The 22,305-nt window shown below is 50.2% G+C and overlaps 10 protein-coding genes; 5 read left to right on the top strand and 5 right to left on the bottom strand.

The window, feature by feature from the left end:
- Positions 1–1,696: 1,696 nt before the first annotated feature.
- Positions 1,697–2,598, top strand: FFUJ_08968 (uncharacterized protein; the record flags this gene model as incomplete). XM_023580273.1 has 2 exons in its annotated part: positions 1,697–1,954; positions 2,089–2,598. 2 exons carry the CDS (start codon positions 1,697–1,699, stop codon positions 2,596–2,598), a joined length of 768 nt encoding a protein of 255 aa, XP_023433931.1.
- Positions 2,599–3,922: 1,324 nt separating this feature from the next.
- FFUJ_08969 (related to ribosomal protein YmL35 of the large subunit, mitochondrial) lies at positions 3,923–5,280 on the bottom strand (the record flags this gene model as incomplete). XM_023580271.1 has 2 exons in its annotated part: positions 3,923–4,737; positions 4,782–5,280. The coding sequence occupies 2 exons, from the start codon at positions 5,278–5,280 to the stop codon at positions 3,923–3,925; spliced, it is 1,314 nt and encodes a 437-aa protein (XP_023433078.1).
- Positions 5,281–5,529: 249 nt separating this feature from the next.
- Positions 5,530–6,577, top strand: FFUJ_08970 (related to ribosomal protein YML6, mitochondrial; the record flags this gene model as incomplete). XM_023580270.1 has 3 exons in its annotated part: positions 5,530–5,592; positions 5,637–5,754; positions 5,799–6,577. The coding sequence occupies 3 exons, from the start codon at positions 5,530–5,532 to the stop codon at positions 6,575–6,577; spliced, it is 960 nt and encodes a 319-aa protein (XP_023433077.1).
- A 142-nt stretch (positions 6,578–6,719) lies between these two features.
- FFUJ_08971 (probable phosphatidylglycerophosphate synthase PEL1) lies at positions 6,720–8,277 on the bottom strand (the record flags this gene model as incomplete). XM_023580269.1 has 3 exons in its annotated part: positions 6,720–7,680; positions 7,725–8,077; positions 8,122–8,277. The coding sequence occupies 3 exons, from the start codon at positions 8,275–8,277 to the stop codon at positions 6,720–6,722; spliced, it is 1,470 nt and encodes a 489-aa protein (XP_023433076.1).
- Positions 8,278–8,582: 305 nt separating this feature from the next.
- FFUJ_08972 (related to nadh-ubiquinone oxidoreductase subunit b17.2) lies at positions 8,583–9,188 on the top strand (the record flags this gene model as incomplete). XM_023580268.1 has 5 exons in its annotated part: positions 8,583–8,633; positions 8,680–8,700; positions 8,760–8,766; positions 8,813–9,092; positions 9,137–9,188. The coding sequence occupies 5 exons, from the start codon at positions 8,583–8,585 to the stop codon at positions 9,186–9,188; spliced, it is 411 nt and encodes a 136-aa protein (XP_023433996.1).
- Positions 9,189–9,356: 168 nt separating this feature from the next.
- FFUJ_08973 (related to mitochondrial nicotinamide nucleotide transhydrogenase) lies at positions 9,357–12,873 on the bottom strand (the record flags this gene model as incomplete). XM_023580267.1 has 6 exons in its annotated part: positions 9,357–9,388; positions 9,431–9,505; positions 9,549–10,922; positions 11,014–11,571; positions 11,614–12,714; positions 12,759–12,873. The coding sequence occupies 6 exons, from the start codon at positions 12,871–12,873 to the stop codon at positions 9,357–9,359; spliced, it is 3,255 nt and encodes a 1,084-aa protein (XP_023433075.1).
- Positions 12,874–14,767: 1,894 nt separating this feature from the next.
- On the top strand, positions 14,768–15,829 carry FFUJ_08974 (uncharacterized protein; the record flags this gene model as incomplete). Its single annotated transcript, XM_023580266.1, has 1 exon — positions 14,768–15,829. The coding sequence occupies one exon, from the start codon at positions 14,768–14,770 to the stop codon at positions 15,827–15,829; it is 1,062 nt and encodes a 353-aa protein (XP_023433074.1).
- A 148-nt stretch (positions 15,830–15,977) lies between these two features.
- Positions 15,978–16,824, bottom strand: FFUJ_08975 (related to RNase III domain protein; the record flags this gene model as incomplete). XM_023580265.1 has 3 exons in its annotated part: positions 15,978–16,121; positions 16,167–16,396; positions 16,443–16,824. 3 exons carry the CDS (start codon positions 16,822–16,824, stop codon positions 15,978–15,980), a joined length of 756 nt encoding a protein of 251 aa, XP_023433073.1.
- Positions 16,825–17,202: 378 nt separating this feature from the next.
- On the bottom strand, positions 17,203–18,634 carry FFUJ_08976 (uncharacterized protein; the record flags this gene model as incomplete). XM_023580264.1 has 3 exons in its annotated part: positions 17,203–17,846; positions 17,898–18,408; positions 18,464–18,634. 3 exons carry the CDS (start codon positions 18,632–18,634, stop codon positions 17,203–17,205), a joined length of 1,326 nt encoding a protein of 441 aa, XP_023433072.1.
- A 1,117-nt stretch (positions 18,635–19,751) lies between these two features.
- On the top strand, positions 19,752–21,820 carry FFUJ_08977 (uncharacterized protein; the record flags this gene model as incomplete). XM_023580263.1 has 8 exons in its annotated part: positions 19,752–19,825; positions 19,889–20,393; positions 20,449–20,508; positions 20,565–20,896; positions 20,966–21,068; positions 21,129–21,244; positions 21,295–21,442; positions 21,500–21,820. The coding sequence occupies 8 exons, from the start codon at positions 19,752–19,754 to the stop codon at positions 21,818–21,820; spliced, it is 1,659 nt and encodes a 552-aa protein (XP_023433071.1).
- Positions 21,821–22,305: the final 485 nt, after the last annotated feature.

Here is a 22,305-nt window from a genome sequence, read left to right as displayed (position 1 = left end):
GGCTGCAATAGTCTCGCTCGCTTCGCTTCGCTTGCTTCGCTACTGAGGTCGATGTGTACAGTCCGTCTTGCACTGTCTCGCCGTGTGCGGCCTTGACGGACAAGGTTCATCAACGTTGATTGGCGGTTGAAAATCACGGACTCCAGGTCCGTTGCGCCATGATTGGCTACACCCACTCATCCCAGTCGAAAATAGTATCTCCGCCAAGGGGCCACTTGAATATCCAAAAACCATTGCTGTGATTGGGGTGCTGGAGGATTTAGAGTCCAAGCACTCTACCGCCTTTGGAAGTTTGGATCAAGGTTCCGAACTGGATGACGTTTTCTTTGACTGAAGGGACTTTTCCCTCACCTCTACCACAGCTGATACTGCTTCCTCTGGTTATGATTCGTACAAAGCAGAAGATTGTGGGTCAGGAAGACATTTGGGATCACTTATAACCTCAACAGCTCTGGTATCTCACAGCTTCGGTACATCATCCAGCAAGAATCATACCCTTGCGCACACTGGACTCGCTTTGTATTGCGAATCGAAGCCAACGGACTTGGTCCGGACATAAAGTTGTCAAACATTGCACACCTCGTTTCCTATCTTCACCCACAAATCTTCTTATACATACTCCCAGCCCCAGTTGCTGGATATCCAAAATCAGTTGCGTTACCATAAACTGCAACCAGGTCCACTGATACACACTACCCCGGGGAATAAGTGACGCAAGAGCCTATTGATAGTGTGGCATCCGTTGTTGGCGTAATATAATATCCAAATCCCTTCATCTAGCTTTGGTGCGACTGCTGGACTTCTGTTACAGCTACAGCTTCTGACTCTCCCATCTTCCAATCATCGATATTCCTGACAAGCTTGTCAACCTCGGCATCTCGACTTTGTTTCTGATAGATGTTTGCCTTCCTCCTTGACTTTACCCAAAAGGTCAAGTCGCCCCAGCGTCTAGGTCTTATAGCTGCATAGGCGAACCCGAAACACTCTATTGGATCAACGACCCCGGACGCAGAGAACAGGAACAGACGAGGCAATTCGCCCCAGCGTCCAGATTTAGTCGGAACATCTCTCCCCTACCCTGCTACTTACTGAACCGTTGTACCCGGCCGTGCTATTGAGCTTCACTTGGGAATTGAGCCTCGAAATCGACTTATTCTATTATCGATCGGTGGTAAACTGCCATTATTCGGTGAGGTCAGCTCGGCTGTAAGGTACTGGAGTACTCAGGTACTTACATTGCACCACCGGATTGGTTTCTCCGTTGAGCGCCTGCCTGATTTTCCCATCCGCCCTGCCAACAGCAGAGAGCTACATCTTTTCCAACACGGCCATCTCTTTATGACCCATTCCCTTCGACATTGTGTTCCTGATATAAGTTCTTCTCTCATCTTCCCTTGATCCGTTTCCTTTCCTGGCCGCTGTTGGTCTTTGATGTTCTGGAACATCTACACCCCCATCTCAACCAATCCGGCTAAGCACCCCCTCCCTGTGGCTCCAGATCCCCGATCTCCAGAGCTGCACGCTCAATTCCCATCGAGCGAGCTCCTCGAATTCGACTTTGTCTCGAGCGGCTCAACAGTTTGGCGCCTTTCTCTGACAGCCAGTGACAACCAGCTCAGCCACACCAGCCTAGTCGTGTCGCTGTAACCCCAGGTCCCACGCTTAAGCACAGTCTCAACGGTCTTGCAGGGCCAAGATGGACGGACCAAGCCAGGACTTTGGCGACCAAGCCCAGAGCTTTCAAGACAACTTTCCCATGACAAGCGACGATGTCAATATTGATCCATTACTCGACTGCACAACGGGAGCTCAGGCGTCCCCCATCGTTAGCAATCCCATGAACAATCAGCTTCTCATGGGCTCCAACATGTGGAACCCGATGAACAACCCCGTCAACTTCTTCCCTCCCTCCATGCCAGCAATGGCACCATCAGCTTTGGACAACAGTCCAAAAGTACCCAACGAAATGCATTCAACCCCAGAAGCTCCAATGAGTGAACCTACGTCTGGCGGCCCAACACGGCAATCGAGCAAATCGTCTATCTCTTCGATAGATTCAGCCAACACCGACACTAAACCTCGGCGCAGCAGCAGAGCCACCAAGACACAACGCAAACAGCCATCAGTGGACCCTGTCGCCAAGCCGCGTCAAAAAAGGCACCCAAGGAGCCATCACTGAAGGAGGAAGACGAGGACGAGGATGATGGACTGGATGAGACGCAAAAACGCAGCAAGTTCCTCAAACGTAACAGGATCGCGGCGTCCAAGTGTCGTCAAAAGAAGAAGGTGTGGATAAGAGAATTGGAGGAAACCACAAAAGATTTGGAGATTGAGCACAATGCCCTACACAGCCAGTACACCGACCTCATGGGCGAGTTGACCACCATCAAGAATCAACTCATGGACCATGCTTCTTGCAATGATGCCAACATCAATCAATGGCTTGATAACGAGGCAAAGAAATATGTTCAGCGTATTGCAGCGCAGAGCAGACAGCCTTCTCCAGTACCGCCACAAAATGTACGTGGGGAATTTTACAATATGCATCGTCGTAGCTCAAGCGGTATGCCGAACCTTGCTCAAGCATACGACCCATGAGTTGATGACTGATCATCATCTTCTCGCCACCTCTATAACACGATCGATAGATCCAGAAATCATCTACGACCACGAACCGGATAGCCTTGTTGGTGCGAGAAAATGAGTGTAAATTGATGGGGCGGACACTACACCAACAGAGATGGTGGTTTGAGTTCAGAAGTCAAGCTATCTTGACCCCCCACATGAACACAACAGCCTTGCTATTGCGACTTTGAAATTCCTTCGACTCGACAACCGATGATATCGACATGCCGAATCTTGGGGCAAAGTTAGATGAAAGTCCTCAGAGCTGTAACAGACACGAACACGAAAAGAAAAAAACCGAGCGAGATGGTTCAGCGGGAAGATACCCTTACAAAACCTGGTTATGGTGCAGCAACAGTACCAAGATTGGCCGTTGCCATAACAGGAAAGGTGTGATGGCGTATGACTACTGAAAGGAGTTTGGCAAAAGGGGTACAGGCAAGGAAATATTTTATGATTTGATGCTTTCACGATTATGATCTGATTTATGCAGAGGGATGTACGATTGCTAATCTGGGCCGACGGATATGAAGTTCTCGCGGCAACCGGGTTGATTCTTGGCCCTTGGCCGATAATTTGGTAGCCTATGGAAAGGAATCCATAGGAGAGACTTCCTGATACTATGACAGGACGCCTTGATTGCTTTCAGGGTGGGATATAATAAATTTATCGGGGAAAGGGAGGGTAGCACAAAAGAAAATATTGAAACCTGAAGGAAACGATAGCCGTTGACGACAAACCTGTTCTGAGCAAACGGTCGCAGGTAACAGCTTGTGACGAGGAGACTTGCGATCGAAATGATCATTGACCATCGTAAGTGTCAGGGACTTGACATGAGAAAGATCTGGACTCATCAAGGACACGAGATCATGTTAGTTAAAGCACGAAGGCTGATGTTTCGGGGTTATCAAAGGTAAAGTTTGGTGGCAATATCAAGCTTTGCCACAGACCGGCCCCCTTGACGACCCTGAACTTGAACATATGTAGAAGATGATCTTCCTGACTCCGCATTTCATACCAATTAGAGCATATGTGACTGTCGTCGAGATCGTGGCGAGCGTTGCCACCGGACAAACGTCCGACTATAGTTGAGGTTTATGATTGGTGGTGATACGTTGAAACAAGGCACCGGCTACTGGTAGGAAATAATGCGGCTGAAGGCAATCGGGAATAACGATAATGTCGAGGCATTGGCGTGTCACTGGTGACTGAACAAAATTGAGTTGCACATAGTTTATTTCTCTTGGTACTCTTCCATTTTCTAAATGTACAGTATGATACACGCTCATCCATCTCTCTACCTCCTCTTGATCCATCCCCTCGAGTTGGAGATACCTCTGATGTTCTTGGTGTACTTCCAAAGGTGACGGTATTTGGGTCCTTGTCGCTTGGCCTCCCATCCACGGGGCTTGACGGGAGGCTTGAGGCTGTACACGCGCGTAGGTCTGAACTCGATATCTGATCCGGGGATGTTGTGCCGCGCCATGACAGCGGCGGTATTTTCGTCCCAGACGCTACGGAACATGTTGAACCCAAAGGGTGTTGTACTGAACTTGTCGCGGAAGGACTTGAGGGAGAAACCATCGCGCTGGCTGTATAGTTCCTTGAGCTTGGCAACGTCGATCTTCTTGCCGGGTTGCTGCTCGAGGAGGTAGATACCGAGACGGTGGTATGGGGCACCCTTTTGGGAGAATGCGGGGAGCCACGGTAGAGCAAGCTGATCCTCGCCCTTTATCCTGCTCAGAGGTAGCGATGTGTCTGTAGGGCTGATGGGGATGTTGGCGGCGAGGAAGTGGCAGCGCTTGTTGAAGGTATCGGAGTCAGGGTTGGGAACATCAGAGTCGAGGACGACTACAGAGACGAGTCGCTCGCCCTTGTCAAACACTTGAACTCGAAGACGGGGTGCGTTCTCGCTGACGACACTGTCGACGATCTGGCCGGGAGGAATCTTGAGCTTGCGGAAGTATAGCTGGACATCGGCGGTGGGTTCGAGCTTGGGCAGAACGTCGGGGACGATGTTGAACTGCTTGATACGTTGGGTGATGAGACGGTGGTCGTAGGAGCGCCACTTGGCCTCGGCGTAGTGACGGTAGATAGGCTTGTTCATATCGCCTGGGTGCGTTAGCCAGACCCAGACCGTCAATTGGGGTGCCTACCTGTTCCATCTTCAAAACGCTTCTTGACAACAGGGTCATTAGCATCTGCAAGGATCTTGAGCCTCTCGACATATTTGTGCAGACTCTTGATCTTAATATCCTTCATCTTCTGGCCCCCCTTGATATCGTCCGGACTCGTAGCTTCTAACCGAGATATCTTCTCTAGTTCTTTGCTAATCTCCGCCAGCTTCTGTTCACGATCCACCGCCAGAATCTTGCGAGCCTCTTGAAAAGCCTGGTACGGGAGATGCTCAAACGGCAGGTCGCCCGTGCTCCGGATAGCCATTCTTCGTCGTCGTGATCCAATTGGCATCTTTCCAGCCTTCATGAGCTGCTGCTCAAACTCGGGGAGCACCGTATTGGGATCGAGGTCTGCTGCGCTGGGCGTGGCAGGCTGTGTCTCGGCTGATCGTCGAACTACGGCAGAGGTGAACGGTCGGGCGACGCTGGGCCGCAGCTGCCGAGCGATTGGCCGCATAACGGCCTGGCAGCGCGACATGATGAGCAGCGGAGCGTAGAGGCCGTAGACGTGGACGTTGAAAGTGACGCTGGTGATATCTCGAGATATTGAAAAATGCTCTGGGGATGGTTTGCAGCTTGGCCCCACTAAAAACTCGGGGAACGGAGGATGTTGCCGATCCACTTTTTTGCAGTATCGCATCACAGTTTTGAGGCCTCAACACCAAGCGAACTACTGTCCCCAATCACAGCAAATCTCCCTATCGAGCGTAGTTAGGGAATTGACATCATGGCTGGCAAGGGAATTGGGTGCCTGGCTGAGGCCATGGGTGCTCTGCGGGTGTCTGCCAAGGTATGTGAAGAGACTGCAAATCGCTTCAATGCTAACAGATGAAGCCGGCGACACTCAACAAGGCCTTTACAAGGTCAATGGCTACAGAAGTCTCTCCAAAGAACACTGCAGAGGCTAAATCTCCAAACACCACACAAGGCATTCTCGAATCATGGAAGCCCAGTACGATTCCCGTCAGCCGTCAATGACCTTACTGACCACCGCAGTCACAACCGTTCCCGTCACAGTCCACGCTTTTCCCTCGTTGGAACCGACTTCGCTCGAACGATGGGACGTCAACCACCTCTACCTCCCCCTCCGCCGCGATCTCCTCCACCTCGCCGTCGTCTACGAAGGTGACAACACCCGCCAAGGAACCGCCTCCTCCAAAACCCGCTACGATGTCCACGGCTCCCACCGCAAGATGCGTCCGCAAAAGGGAACTGGTCGAGCTCGTATGGGAACCAAGCAGAGCCCCGTGAACCGCGGCGGTGGAAAGACATTCGGTCCTCACCCCCGCGACTTTGGCACCAGCCTTACCCGAAAGGTGTACGACAAGGCATGGCGCACAGCTCTGAGCTACCGTTACCGAAAAGGCGATCTGATTGTGTGTGAGGACGGTATGGATCTTGTGCTGCCGACTGACTACGAACTCGTTGCTGGAAAGTACCTCAAGGATGGACTGAAGGAGGCGTATCTCAAGCGATACATGACTGGAGTGCTGGGTAACCTTGGTCTGGGCCGTGCTAGCGGTCGAACTCTTTTCGTCACTGGAAACCGACGTGAGGCTCTTTTCGGCGCCATGGAGCAGCTTCCATGGGAGGGTCGAGCACTGGACCTGCAAGATGTCGATGTTAAGGACCTTTTGGAGACAGGCAAGGTGGTTCTGGAACGAAGCGTGCTCAAGGAGATGATCAGGAAGCACCAGAGCGACTTGGTGAGCAGAGTTGTTGTGCAAGGCCTGGTCAAGGGGCCTAAGCTAGGGACACCAGTGATTAGGGCATGAGCGTGTAAACTACCTGTATTATTTTGTATACAATCGCATGCATTCATCAGTGGACATTCTTGTGAAAGCTAATCTCGTCAAGTTATTATCGTTCGGGTATCGTTAGATTGCCATCTATGAGTACACTATTATACATGGAAGTCTACAATGCTCCGCCGACAAGCGAAACAATCCACATGGCAACTCTGACTTTGAGTCCAACTCTTCGTTCAGTGCGGGCAAAGTCATCTCGCGTTGCCTTGGTAGCATGTTCCTGCAGCCATAGCTGCTCTTCTCCGAGTCTCCCCTTCAATCCTTCATCGCGGGTTACGATCAAAGCACCCGCTTCGAGATCATGGGAGTAGCTTCGTTTAGTATAGTTGGAACTTCCAATAATACTCATAGCAGGGTTCTTGTCACCTGGCATTGTCACCCAGAGACCCTTGGCGTGATATGTCCATCCACCAGGCTGACCAACGACACCATAACGCCATTCCTTCAATGTGATGTCGTCATCACGGCCTTGGTGGTGTACGCGATGAACGAAACGGCGAGCGAGGAGAGTGTAGGCATCAGGGAGGAGACCCGAGACGCCTTTCGACTTGTAGAAACCGTTTGCCTCAGGAGAAGCTGTGATGACGGTGTTGGAAGTAGAGGCAGTGTTGAGGAGGAGTTTTGTCAGAGAGGGAGCGGGGTTGAAGTAGCCTGCTGTAAAGGTCCATGAGGACTCGCGATATTCGGGTAAAGCGAGAGTCTTGAGGATGTGTGTAATGACGGGGAGCTCAGTTGAAGTATCGGGTTTCATGACCTGTGACATTTGCCCAAGCATGTAAACTCGCGTATCAGAAATCTCATTCTCAGGCTTGGTTGTCGGATGTAACAGAGTCTGGAGTGTCGATGTAGTGCTCTTGATGAAAGACTGGGGCTTCTCTAGTGGTGAAGGAGCAGAGTTGTTCTCTGGCCATGAGAGTGTGAAACCCGCTGGTTCTGTTGAAGGTTGAACCAAGAAGCTAAAGGATGTAACCCCTGAATGGATCTTCCAAAAGTGATCAGTCACCGCCTTTGAAGCAAAAAGATGATATCGATCTTGACGGTTGGTAAAGTAATCAGTCGACAGATTTGCCCTGAAAAGTCAGTATTTCTTCAACCACCAGGTCTTTCGTCATACCCAGACATGATGATCTCATCATCAACACCATAAAGCTTCATGTGCTGAAGTCCCCAGCCCTCATTTATCCTCTTGGGGATATACTGTTTCCTCAATCCAGTGAGATTCGGCGTGTGATACATTCGAATTTCTACACGGTCTGCTCCAAACTCCTCGACCAGGGGTGCAAGTAACGATGCACTTGATGGATTAGGCGCCTCTCTCGTTCCTCGCAGCGCATCTGTAAGAATACTTAATTTGACGTCCGGATTCTTCCTCAACGCCTCCTGCAGCGTCTCGATGAGTTCCTTTTCCGACTTTCCAATGTACAGCGTCGACAAGAAGATCCGTCGCTGTGCTTTTCGTATCCGATCCTAAACAATCAGCCCTGTCGTTTTCGTATCAATGGTAGTCCAACCTTGAGCGTTTCGTAAAACTCGGCTGGGGTACGAATTATCTGAATCTGCTCCCCTCGAACATCGAAACTCGGTGCCAATCGATCCAACTCAGTGACGAAAGGGGCCAAAGCTCCGGCGTTATTCACAGAACCACCCTGAGTGTTTCCAGCTGGCATCGCATATTGTCTGGTCTGGACTCTTGCGCTGGGAACTCTGGGCTTGAAACTTGCGGCACGCAGCCTTGTAGTGCATCGTGCACAGCTCCGAGTAAGCATCTCGAATTGCTAACCTCAATTAAAGCTGCTATTAAAAGTGCTTGTATCCGTAAATTGGTAGAATTTCTGGTTGAGCTTCGAGGTACGTACCACGCCGTCACGAACTCAATCTGCCGAGGTTGATCCGCGGTAATCTTCAAACCTCACATCATCGACAAGCTATCAACACTCATCCCGCTGAGGTCAATTGTCGCTCAACCGCCATCATGTCGACAATCTCACGAACATTGTCCAACCTGCGCAAGGTTGGAATCAAGGCAAGTCTGCTGTCAACCGTCGATGAGCTAATGCTAACTTGACTAGGACTACTTTGTCCAGATGCTGGTATGTACCTGACCGAACGATGCTCGACTCTGGCTAATGACGCCTGCTCTCACGAATAGTACATCGGTACGCCTCCTCGACTACCCGCCGAATCATCCACTGACATCTGCAGGTGACACCAAGGCTGGTCGTCTGATTGGCACCGATCGCGCCGGCAACAAGTTCTTTGAGAACAACGAGGAACTCCCCCTCCGAACACGCTGGGTCGAGTACGCCAAGCACGACTACGACGCCGCTCACATTGAGCCCGGATGGCACGCCTGGATCAGCTACAGCGTCGATAAGCCTCCTACCGAGGATCCCCTACTACAAGCTGGTGTCCGAGCCTTTGAGCCTTCACGCGCCCTCCCCAACTTTACCCAGACCCGCGGCGCTTTCAAGACTTACAACACGTATGTTTCGCATTTCGTAGGAGGCAAAATTCTGACCGTTTTAGTTCCAAGTCCAAGATCTCGGCATGGGAGCCTGTGGCGGCGCCTCGGGCATGAGGAGTGGTCAAATGTATATAAATTCGCCTAGAGGTTCATTGAGAAACCCAAGCATTGAATTCAGAAGCTGCCAGTTCTACAGCTAAAAATGATATAAGATCTAGAAAACGTGCACTCTATGGTCTTCAGATCCTTCTCTTATACGGACTACATAAGAAATCTCACGATCTACGACTTTGCTTCAATTGCAGATTTGATGGCTAAATGGTCAGCGGGATTTGGGAACTGGACGGAATACTAACCTTCACATGTCACTCTAGCATCTCCAAACAGCATCTTTGCGTTGGGCATGTAAAACATGGGGTTTGGAACATCAGCTGCTCTTGTTAGCTGCATTCGAACAAGGGACGGACAACTTACCATAACCACTGGCCATGCCTCTCTTCATCACGACAACCTGCTTGGCTTTCCAGGCATGCAGCACAGGCATACCCTCAATAGAGCTGCCCTTTTCCAGAGCAATAGGGTTGACGGTATCGTTGGCGCCAATGACAACAGCCAGGTCAGTCTCAGGGAAATCATCGTTGATCTCATCCATTTCCAGGACGATATCGTATGGCACGCTGGCTTCAGCGAGAAGAACGTTGCACTGACCAGGCATACGACCTGCGACTGGGTGAATGGCGAAACGGACGGTGATACCCTTGGATCGAAGTGTCTTGACAATATCTGAGATGGCGTATTGAGCCTTGGCAACGGCCATACCGTAACCAACAATGAGAATGACCTTTTCAGAGTTGAGAAGTGCATCGGCAAGGTCATCTACAGAGGTCTGAGCAACTTCTCCCTGAGGTTTAAACTCCTGTACTGCAGTTGGCGTACCCAGACCTCCGAATAGCACGTTTGTCAGTGATCTGTTCATGGCCACGCACATGATGTACGACAGAATTGAACCAGATACACCGATCAAGGCTCCAACAGTGGTGAGAAGGGGATTCTCAAGCATGAAACCCTCGGCAACAAGAGCAAAACCACTGTATGCGTTCAAAACAGTGATGACGACGGGCATGTCAGCACCTCCAATGGCAGATGTGGTGGTGTATCCCTTGATGAAGCTCAAAACAGTGCTTCCAGCAAGTGCTCCAGCAGCAACCAAGGGGTTCCCTGGGGCCATTGTGATGAATGCTCCCATGGTAGCTGCGTTGCTCGCAAGTAATCCTGAGTTGATGATATGTCGTCCAGGCAGGATCTTTGGCTTAGACGTCATCCTGCCGGCGAGCTTCAGGAACGCGACTATGGATCCGGTAAACGTGATGCCACCGATAACGACACCAAGGTAGGCTGTGACGAGATGGAGAGTGGAAGGGTCCATGACATCAGCCATGACACTACCGATACTGGTCAAGACGGCAGCCAGACCAACCACAGAGTGAAGAGCGGCCACAGTTTGAGGAAGATCGGTAGGAGTGATTCGCTTTCCGATGAGCATACCAGCGATTGTACCAAGTGCAGCAAGACCACCAAACTGAGTGAGGACCTCAGGGGTAAAGCCAGCAGCGAGCAGACTAGCCAATACACCTGTACCAACACCGAGGATACCGAGAGCATTGCCCATGCGAGCAGTGGCTTGGGAAGCAAGACTGGACACGGAACCAATGCAGAGAACGGAACTGACGAGATAACCGGCTTGAACGAGACCAGCAGCACCAGTGGAGGCAGCAGCCACGAAACCACCACCGCAGACAACGGCAGGAATTGCATAGAGCCAGGGGTACTCAGGGGGGTCGGTAGGTCCTATTCCTGTTAGCTGGGTTGAGTTAAAGATCGAACAACTCACGCTTGAACATATCCAGCATACGCTTGGTGATGACAAAACCACCGCCAACATTGACAAAAGCCAGCAAAACACTGAGAGCGCCAAAAGCTTGAGGAATAGTCTCGGGCAGGAATCCACCACCAAGGATGAACAAACCACCAATACCGACCATACCGGAAATAGCGTTGGTGACACTCATCAGAGGAGAGTGAAGAGCGGGAGCAACACCCCAGACAGCACGATATCCAATAAGACTAGCCAGAGCAAAGGTGAAAGCGTTCGACATGAGAAGAGGGCTGGTCCATTTTCCAAGAGCCAAGATACTGCCCATACCAGCGGTGACACCAGCAACTTCACGGGTCTTCTTTTGCCAGGGAGTTAGAGCTACAGGTTCAGGGGTCACTTCGGTTGCCTCGGCCTTTACGGGTGGAGGAGGAGGTGCTGCGCGAGGAGCGGGTGGCAGGATATCTCCTTCTTGGGTGACGATTGCACCTCGGACGACTTCATCTGATAGATCAATACCGAAAGCGCTGGGTTCAGGAGTCATGGAGAGCAGAAACTTGGTGATGTTGTTGGAGTAGAGGGTCGATGACTGAGTTGGCAGACGAGAGGGAAGATCAGTGTATCCTAGAATGTCAGTAGATGCCGTAATTTAGGGGTTGCACATACCAATAATCTTGACATCGTTGTAGACGGCCAGTTCACCCTTCTTGGTAGCTTCACAATTACCTCCAGCTTCAGCAGCCAGATCGACAATGACACTTCCAGGTTTCATAACATCGAGGATATCGTTCTTGAGCAGTTTCGGGGCAGGCTTTCCAGGGATCAATGCAGTGGTGATGATGATGTCGACTTCCTTGGCTTGGTCTTTGAACAGCTTCATTTCAGCTTCGATAAATTCCTTGCTCATTTCCTTGGCATATCCACCAGCTCCAGATCCATCCTCTTCAAGTTCAACTTCGATGAACTCAGCTCCAAGAGACTGAACCTGTTCGCGAGCAGCAGATCGAGTATCGAATCCACGGACAATGGCACCCATACGACGGGCGGTAGCAATAGCACTCAGGCCAGCAACGCCAGCACCAATAACCAAAACCTTGCAGGGAGGAATCTTTCCAGCAGCAGTGACTTGACCAGTGAGGAATCTACCAAAGACATTGGACGCCTCGAGAACAGCTTTGTAGCCGGCAATGTTAGCCATGCTGCTGAGGGCGTCAAAGACCTGAGCTCGGGAGATACGGGGGATCATGTCCATGGCGAAGCTGGTAGCTTTTCTAGCGGCAATCTTTTCGACGAGTTCTTTGTTCTGAGCGGGCTGGAGGAATGAAATGATGGTTTGGCCTTCTTTCATGGATTCAACCTCTCCAAGACCGGGACCGCGAACCTTGAGAACAATGTCTGAGTTGGACCAGACTTCCTTGGGACCATTGACAAGAGTTGCGCCGGCTTTTTCATAGGCGGCATCGAGGAAATCAGCAGATGTACCAGCACCACGTTCAACTAGAACCTGCTTGAAGCCTTTTTTCTTGAGGAGCGCAACATTTGCAGGTGTGAGAGCTACACGGCGCTCCCCGGGAAAGATCTCGGTTGGAACACCAACGACAAGATGATCGTAGGGAGTTGTCTTGGGGAGAACCACGGTGGAATATTTGCGAGGAGGCGCAGAATCATGGCGGATCAATGCGAGAGGCTTGGAGACGCCTGCGACAAGAGCATGCTGTCGAGGAGCTCTCAAGGTGCTGTGCCATTGCTTACGACGAGAGAGGACATCTGGAGCTTATTAGCTATGAGCTTCAACAGTCGAAAAAGCGTACCTTGAACTCGATACCCTTTCAATTGCTTCTGTATAAAGAAGGATGAGGCGCACAGCTCGGAAGCTGACGCTGGAACCGCGGACGAGGCCAGCGGGCGAAGCATTTGGGATGCCATGATTACAGAATCATGAGAGCGATTGCGAGACCGGAACGAGTGGATCGCTTAGCTCCGTCACCTCAAGTGCCGAACTGTCGAGGCCTGTGTATCCAAAAGCGACAAAGCAGTCAAACGTGAGAATTCCAAAAGAGAGGGAATAAAAACAAGAGACAAAACAATCGAGGGGTTGCGCTGCGTTTATTGTCTCTGTGTCATGTGTTTGGTTGTCGGGTACCCCCCGTTCCTCCAGCTCCCGCAGCTTACCTTGGGTAGACCCTGTTCTCCCGGGGTTCTATTAGCCGCCCCGGAAGAGGGGCTCGGTCCACTGACGCCGCTAAAACCTGGGGGAGGGGCCGCAGCATCAAACGATGCAGGGTATCATCGAATCATAGACTATCTCACCAGCGGGAGCTTCGGGAGAATAAGAGTAGCGACATGTTGTGCATCCAGTCAGATGAGTTTGTGGCTACGGACCTGCCTGATCAAGTCTTGCCGAGACGCTTGGCTCCAAATGCAGAGGGTTTCCCCTCCTCGGACGTTGAAATCCGGGCGTGAAACGGTCCAAGATGGGCCGAGCATGATGTATGATGTATTTGACGTGGGGTACGTTTCAGCGGCTTATCCATCGGCAGGCTGGTCTTTTGTAGTACCAGGACCCATTGATCTATGTGAGTTGTGACCTCAAGATGCTTGGTGTACTTGTGTACAGGACGCGGCCAGTTGCACCGGCTTGAAGAAACTCGTCTTTTGCGTACGTAAGGATCTTGAGTTCAGTCACGCTCATGATCTCTCATCACTCAAGTGCATCCTCGACTTGGCCGACGAAACACCAAACACTGTCAGACAAAACCCAGCCCATCTCATACTTTCTAGGGGAGGATAGAAAACTCAGGACCTTAATCCTAAAAGATGCATAAGATTTAGGTAAATTGGTCTAAGCTTAGGATGACTTTACTAAGTTTAGGATCCCTTTTGCTGAGTTTATTATCCCATATCAAGGCCCGATGTTCTATTGCTTTCTAAGGCCCTTCTACCTTGGTCATTTCTCTGATGTAGCCATTTATAATACAATTCTGCTCGCAGCTTGAAACCATTGTAGCTCGTCCAGATCCGTATTCGTCACGCAGATGGGAGTATCACAACTAGCTGATGAGGGCGTCGAGCAACGAGAAGCATCCCACTTGCATACATATATTCTTTCTATAATAAACAAACATCTACTGCTAAATATGTAGCTCAAGTGACTAGATAGTCCTGAGTAATGGGTATACAAACTGCACATACGTAAATTGTCTGACTGACTGAGAACCATATTGCTTATATGCCACTGTCCTGTAAAGCTTGGCAAGATACAGAGATCCAGGATCTTCAGACTTATGGTAGCACTTCATATACATTACCAAAGAGGCACATCTCAATTAAAATCGCTTAGATTCCCAATAGGTTCAAGCCGAAAGACTTTTAATCGACTGCTGCATTACGATGCGTCAAAGTGAGCATCTCCCCTCGATTACTGTTTTAGTGACATTGTGGTGAGAAGATGAAGTCTTATAACCACGATGCCGCGGCATAAAAGAGACAGGAAAAGTCACTTGTTTCTCAATGATGTTTTGCTTTATTCTCATTCATTGTAAGGCATCATATTCATTAATACTAGGCGATAATATTTTGATGAACGACCTAAACTTGCTCTCATACGATAAGTGAGTGAGTCTGACACATCTCACAATCACCAAGTGTCGCTTCCCCATTAAGCCTAACGCTGGTGTAATGGTGTGAATCTCAACACCAAAATTGGTCTTGTAATTTAATCACGAGAGCCTCTTCCACATGACCATAATAATCACCCAACTCACAATAAGACTTTAATCGCAGTCTTCTTCTCGTCATCTTTAATTCAGCAAACTCCAACATGCCTCGGAAAGCACCTATCCATCACTTCTCATACCGCTCTCTAATCATCCCGCCAATCCTCCTGGCCGCAGCAACCATTGTCGCTCTCTTCCTCCACTCAGACGTCAACTTTGCGCTTCTCTGGTCCCAATGTCACTCTCGCGCTCGTCTCCCTGGCGTCAGTCGCATTCCGGGTTTCGGGACGCCTCTATGCTATCTCATCAGCTTCTTCCGCGCCGCGCTTCACTCACTGCGCAGCCGCGCGGTCATGGGCGTCGTTCTAACCTTTATCGGTGGCCTCTTGACGGTGAGCACCGTTGAATCAGCGCGTATCTGCAATGCGCCGAATGTTCTCATCGCGTATCCTACTGGTCCATGGTTGGTGTTTGATCTTGTGGGTGGTGCTGTCGTCTGGGAGCTTGTTATCATCCCTGCGTTTCTGCATCGCGCGAGAAGTGTTTTGAATGCACAGAGAGATGAGGGCGGTGACGTCCACCATATATTTACGAGCCGTCACCTTCCTGATAATGAGCTCGTGGCTATCCCTATCAGTGTGGCGCTTGGTTACTTTCTTCCGTCGTTTCTGATGCTGTTCTATACAACTCCCGAGACGATCGGCATCTGGCTCTTCTTCCCGATCTATGTCGAGATCATTCGCCAGATAATTCGTCACACTATCTCTGCGCTGAGGAGGGTTGACCCATCACTCGTCCATCTCGCATCGAATCGGTGGTCTCTGCTGTTTGTTTACATACTGCCCTTGATCTGCTCGGTTCTAGCGCATGTTTCTTTCATCTGGAGCTTGACTCAACCCGACGACCGCAAGGAGATGACAAGGTCAATCATTGTCTTTATTGAAGTCAACGCCCAGTTCATCTTTTGGACCGTTCTGTACTGGATGTTGGTGGAGGTTGGGTGGCGTGTTCCTTTGACAACAATAGTCACTTCCATTGTTGTAGGGCCTGGCGCTGGAACGTGTGTTGGGTGGATATACCGAGAGAAGCTCATTCATCACGATAATGAGCAAGACAATGAGAGTGACCAAACAGCAGATGAGGAGACGCCTTTGTTGCATGATTGATACCCTGTTACTTTTATAGCCCTAATTCTTATAGACATGCTTCATGACTGATCAATAGACTCAGAATCTTTACAGTTGCAAAACTGTCATGTACAGGTCCAGACCTTCTATGGTACACATATGATACAGATTAACCCACTCACCATGCTCAATCCTGTAGTCTTGACAATATCCTCTCTCTGATAACCTGTGATGCCACTACTGCTCCGTGCTGTAATGTGATGGCACCAATGATGGCCATGATGGCACCGTTGAGCACGACATCGGCACCTGAAGCTCGGAGTTTTTGTACCTACTGCACGTTAGTCGAGTTTCCGCGGACAGGAGATGTATGTACCTGTTTGGGTTTCCACCGCACAACATCGATCAATCCCACTTCAGCTGCCAAGCCAGATAGTCTCTCCTTGCCGACAACGTCCTTGGGTCCTTTGATAGAGAGATTGTCTACCGATTGTAAATTTGGATGCACGAATGGTTGGCGATCAAATCCGTCGTCGAAATTCGGTGTTCCCAATGGACCTTGGGCAACAATTGTCTTTGTCGTTTCCATGACAAGAGCCATCCGTCCTGGTAGAGTCAGCATAGACCAACATTCAGCCCTCATCCCACCCACCTAGAAGCGCCAATCGGTCGTTGAATCCTCTCCGCCCCTGATCAAAGCTCTTGTGCGTGACAGCCAACCACTTGAGCTCCTCGGGTAGAAGTTTGCTGCCTCCAGGACCCAGCAGGCGCTCGTACACCTCGTCCAACTTCTTGGGATCGTTGTTGACAGTCCAGACCTTGTTCTGGGGATTCTTTGCCCAGTCGAGTTGCAGAGGCGCCTTCATAGCAGCAGGCGTCTGGCTCCATCGTGGCACGACACCAGAGGAAGACGGGGTCTTGGTCTTGAATGATTCGGGTGTTGAGTCGGTAGCGTAGGTGCGCACGCAAGGCATGAGGGTTCGGGCGGCATTGCTGCTCCGCCAGAGGCCAGAGCGGCAGGGTTGGAGCGCCATGGCGATGAATGGGAACAGGCCGGACTCGAATTGTATCTGATGTTCACCATCGAGATGGGCTAAATGTGAAGCTTGCGGGAACATTTTCTCCAGGTCACGTGGAGAAAAGCCGTCGCCCCACTCGTCAACACCAAGTTTACGCCGAGATGGAAGATCTGGCGCTTCACTTTTTTCTCCTAGGATCACCATCGCTAGGCTACGCGTTACTTTGTCTCGTATCAAAAATACGATTGAAATAAAAAAGAATAAGTCAGTAATCTAAAACAAATTGCTTTCTACATACTATCAGGGACCCAGAGAAATACAGGCTCAGGCTGAGTATTCCCGCCTGAGTATTCCCGCCTGAATCAGATTTCCAGTGCAAGAGTTCCTCTGTGCTTACTCCTCGTCCTCGCTCTTCTTCTCATCCTCATAATTTGTGCCACCCTCTTTATCCTTGATGATCTTCTCCTCCTCTTCTCCGTCCCCCTCTCCATCCTCCTCCGTCTCAACCACCTCGTCCTGCTCACAGCCGCCAAGGTATCCAACACACACTTGCATAGGAAATAAGACAGACCGAACGTCGTAATCATATCCATGGGGAGTCCCATAGCCCATCAGTATAGGCGACACAACTAGGTCGACAAGCTGACCCTCGTACATGGCATCGAAGCCGTCAACTCTTTCCATCATTTTTCTAGCGTTGAATCCCTTGGCTCTGGGTGAAAATGGAAATCCAGATGGCTCCTTATCCTCGGGGTGATCAAAGACAAGCCGAAGAGTCTCACGACCACAGTCGAACCAGAGCTCGAACTTGGCTACCGTTTCTGCGAGCTGTGAGAGCATCTGTTTGAGCCAGGGGCCAGGGTTATCAGGGAGGTATTGGCCAAGCGCTTTCTTCAAGATCTTGACCACGCATCCCGGCTCAATCCTAAGGTCAAAACTGCTCACTCCTTCAAGGGTGTAGTAGAGATCGATTGTGGTGTATCGCCAGTTGGGATACTTGATACTCCGGGTCTTTTCGTCGTAGTCGAAATTCTTCTCTACGGCCGAGGTCAGTCCCACGGATTAATGGATTTCTTAATCTTTCTTACCCCGTAAGATGCGCTCCATCGTGGCTTGAGCTTCCCAATAGGGCGAATTCCACTCAATGTCCCGACTCTTTCCAGCGAAAAAGTTCTCATCAACGATCTCCCAGATCCAACGGCTAAATATATGCTCACGTGAGAAAGAGTCCTCAAAGAGCTGTTGGGCATGAGGCGAATATCCAATGAACCTCTGCTGAGCGGCCTCATCAAGATCATCCCAGGAGCGGTCGCTGAAACCAGCTGCCCCTGAGACAGCCTGAATCTGGTTACCAAGTTCCTTCCACTTACGGTAAAGGTAAACTTGTTGATCATCCAACCCAATGGACGTCTGAATAGCCCGTCGAAAATCTGCAAAACCCTCTTCCTTATCCTTGAATAGGCTCTTGAACTTATCCATAGGTAATCGAACTCTGGCCTGTAGTTCCTTCGACACTGCTGGCAGAAATTCTTCGTCCGGCTGTTGTTCCGAAGCACGGTTCGGCGATGCATCCTTTGGCGGTGCATTCTCCAGCGATGCCTTCAAAGACGTCAGTTCAGAAACGAATATGGTTGGCTGTAAAGTGGCCACTCACTGTGTCGACGCATGGTCCCGAAGGTCCTTCCATGGCGCTCTCCCCAGTCTTCTTATTCTTCCCTGTAACCGCCTTTTCCTGATCTTTTGACACCCTTGCGATCTTGGTGACTTTGTCTTGGTCAGGCTGAAAGCCAGACTCCAGTCGCTTGGATCTGCGAAGCCCAGCCATATTGTGAGAAGCAAGAACGAAGCGACCGCCGCTGTGTGAGAAATTTGAAGGAAAGGAGGATTGTTTCCAAGTCTACCCATTTCAAAAGTGCGAGCAGCCTTTCGCGTTATGTACACATCCTTGTCTAAAGTTGATTGCCTTCGGGGGAGGGAATTAAACATGCTGGCTTACACCGGAATCAGTCTCTTATTTCCTTACCCCCCTAGATTGCCAAAGCCGGGCCACCTATGTCATCCCCGCAACACAGGGCCACAAGAGTGCAGAACCAATTGACACAGACTGCCAGATAAAGGAGTGAGCTTAGGTATGACAAGTGGCCGTGCGTGGCTGGACAAACAACGCCTCTGCTGGGATAGTTTCAGCCCTGTGGGCATCCGCTACATGGACGAGAGGCAAACAGAGACTATCCCCATCTACATTAGAGAAGCTAGCATCAATTCTGTCAATGAATCTTGTACCTTTAATTTTATTTTTGTAATTGTACTAGAAGAGGGTGATGGAGCTCGTTTCTTTATTGGCGGCAACTCGGACAAAGAAACGACAACTCTCTATTCACATAGCCCGTGCCTCCCGGATGACGGCCTTGCCCTTCGCAATACTTCAGATGGCGTTTCTTATTGGCTTGATTGTCTGGCTTTCAATGTGTAGCTCAGGACATGCAACTAAGCTAATGTAGCTGCCAGCCGTGAGGCGGATATCGAAGCAAGTCTCCGTCAAGGAGGCCTTGATGACTGGCTGTTTTGGAAGATACTGTCCAGCACTGTCTCCCTCTCCCGCTCTGCCTCGTTCCACAACGGAAGCTATTGGGACTGACCGACATTTAGTTCTATCGATGCCTTGTCATGGCCCCTTAGATGCGTGACTAGTCATATCGTCGCCTGCCGTATCCGCACTGGTTTGCCATGCAGGGAAGACCAAACGGTCTTGGCTGTGATTTATCGAACAAGTCATACATGGGCTGCACTGCCTGCAAGGCGTCTGTTCCGGGGTACCCATGACACCGACGTAACTTAAACTCCTTCACTCCTTTGCCTCAGACGCTCAAGCTCTTCATCCAACCTCATCTCAACTTACTCCGCTCAACTTGAATTTACATCAATCAAAGACCCAAACGAGCATGGACTCTTCAAAGTATCAACCAGAGTCCGGGAGCAGAACCCGTGTTATTGTTGGATTGGACTTTGGGACGACGTAAGTTTTGAGGGTGTCATAAACACGACTCCCAAGACTCACTTTGCTCACCCGCCTCTGTAGCTATTCCGGGATTTCGTATGCGGTATTGCCGCAAGATGCGAAGCGACCGAAATCCTTCTTGTGGCGAGTTGACGGCATGCGCCAGGATAAAACCCCGACCCAAATCGAGGTTTCTGGTACCATTATAGAATGGTTCAAGCTTAGCCTCCTACATCGTGATGATCTAGAGAAGGAGATACTGGGTTCAGGGAAGTTTGCTAAATCAAACAGTGACCGAGAGAAGATGCATATCACGGCCAAAGATGCGACGGCGGAGTGCCTCCGCAACATCTGGCAAGGGTTTCTCGACGAGCTTCAAGCCATGGTACCCAACCCCCATATTCAGATCACTATCACTGTGCCCGTGCTTTGGCCCGACTATGCTCGTAAAGCGATCAAAGAAGCCCTATACAGAGCAGATATCCTCAACAACAACAACGTGGAGCTAGCTCCCAAGTTCGTTGCAGAACCAGAGGCTGCGGCTCTGGCCATCTTTTCAGCGGCCTACCATCTAGGAGACACACCGGTAGGAACGACTATCTATGCTCTTGGTCACCTGTTTATGCTCAACAACCTCCTAGTTCTCCAAGGTTCAACCTGGACAGGCTGTAATCGTCTGCGATTGTGGCGGCGGTACCACTGTGAGTTTTCCTCACCCTGCTTAAGCTTCATCATTTGGTGCTCATCCCATTTCAAGGACACGGCCGCCTACGAAATAAGCACCATTCAGCCATTCCGTGTCAAAGAGGTCCTTCCAGGACAACGTATCCTTGCTGGAGCTTGCATTTTGGACGATGGCCTCATGAAACTTCTCAAGGAAAAGGTTGCGCAGGTGACCTCCCCTAAGGTGTTCCACAACCTAAAAGATGAGGACTTTGCCTATATAGTCTACAATCACTGGGATACCGACATCAAGATGTCCTTTGGAGACAACTTCCCAACCAAGCGCATTCCGCTGCCTTTTCATTGGGTTGGGACTCAGCAAAGAAGAAAGCCCGTCGGGCAAAGTGTCCACATTGAATTCAACCAGTAAGTGACCAATACTCGTGTAGTGCTTTGAGCTGCAGCAGATTTGCATCATGCTAACGACAAATTCAGTGACGAAATTGCTTCCATCTTCAACCCCATCGTGGAAAAGATTACAACCCTGATCGAGACGGAGATGCGAAGCGCATCCACCTACCTCTCGAAGGACGTGTCGGTGAGTAAAATGCCTGCAAAGCTCGGGTTGAGCGACGTCCGCTAACATGATGACTACCAGTACCTTATCATGGCTGGAGGCTTCAGCCAGAATCGCTACCTGCGACACCAAATTTCACAGAACATGAGCAGAGTGTCTCCAAACACCAGCATACTTGACTATCCAAACGGACAAGGGTAACTCTCCTACCCTTACTTACACTCTGATAACTGACAGTGTCATGCAGTTGGAATGCAGTGTCCCAGGGAGCCGTTATCCACGCCCTTCAAGCGCACACGAACCAGAAACCCGTCATGGTAACCTCCAGAATCGTGCGAGCTAACTGGGGAGTTCGGGAAAGTCAAGGGCGCTCAATCTTTTGGCTCATCATCACTGTTAGTCTTTCTTTCAGGTTCATACTGTTAGTGCATCACTGACAATCCTTCAAACAGAATGAATCCCTCGCCGCGAGTGCCCCTAATCTGCGAACTGTGCCGGCCGAAGCTCTGTCAGTAGAGGATCCCGCCAGCCCCGACATTTTCAGCATTCGGGTCTACTGTGGACAGCTGCAGAACGAAGATACACGCATTCGAGAAGTTTGTAAACTCAGCTGGAAGACCCTTGATGTTGGATCAAGCCCCGACATGAAACCTGTCCTTAAGGCGCCACTACAGATCGAATTCATATGGGATGGGGCAGAGATGGAATTCTCTCTGTACTATGGTGGCATCAAACAGAACTCGATGGAGATTGTCCATGATTGGAATGTCTAAACATAGGAGCGAGATTGAAGAATGTGTATATTCATGGATGTACGCTAGTGATGAGACGTACCAGCGCAACAATTGACAGATCAATCTTTTCCCTTAGAACATCACTGACGGCGTCTCTAATCGATTTGATGGTCCTATTTTGAACCTTGTGGCTAGAAAATGGCGGATTGTACGTGCTCCCCAAATCCATCAAAGGAAGGGAAGTCCGGGGTGCCGACCACCTGCCAAAGCTACAACGATATACATTCCTAGACTGTGACCACCTCGAGGAGAATTCCATCTTTCCATCTTAAAAGGTCCAATACTTGCATTCAGCCTACAGTGCAATTCCTATTGTTTGATCTATATATTTTTTAGGTAATGTATGAGGCCACTCCTGAAACACCTACAAGCAGGAGCTAGATGGCATCCACGAGAGAAGCCAGTTAACACAGCAGCTTTCCGAACCGATTAGCTGGCATGCCCTACAGAACTCCAGTTCTCAA

This window comes from Fusarium fujikuroi, chromosome FFUJ_chr07 (genome assembly GCF_900079805.1).
Source record: "Fusarium fujikuroi IMI 58289 draft genome, chromosome FFUJ_chr07".
Taxonomy (NCBI): Eukaryota; Fungi; Ascomycota; class Sordariomycetes; order Hypocreales; family Nectriaceae; genus Fusarium; species Fusarium fujikuroi.
Note: the sequence above shows the minus strand (reverse complement) of the source record. Positions and strands in the feature narration are given on the sequence as shown.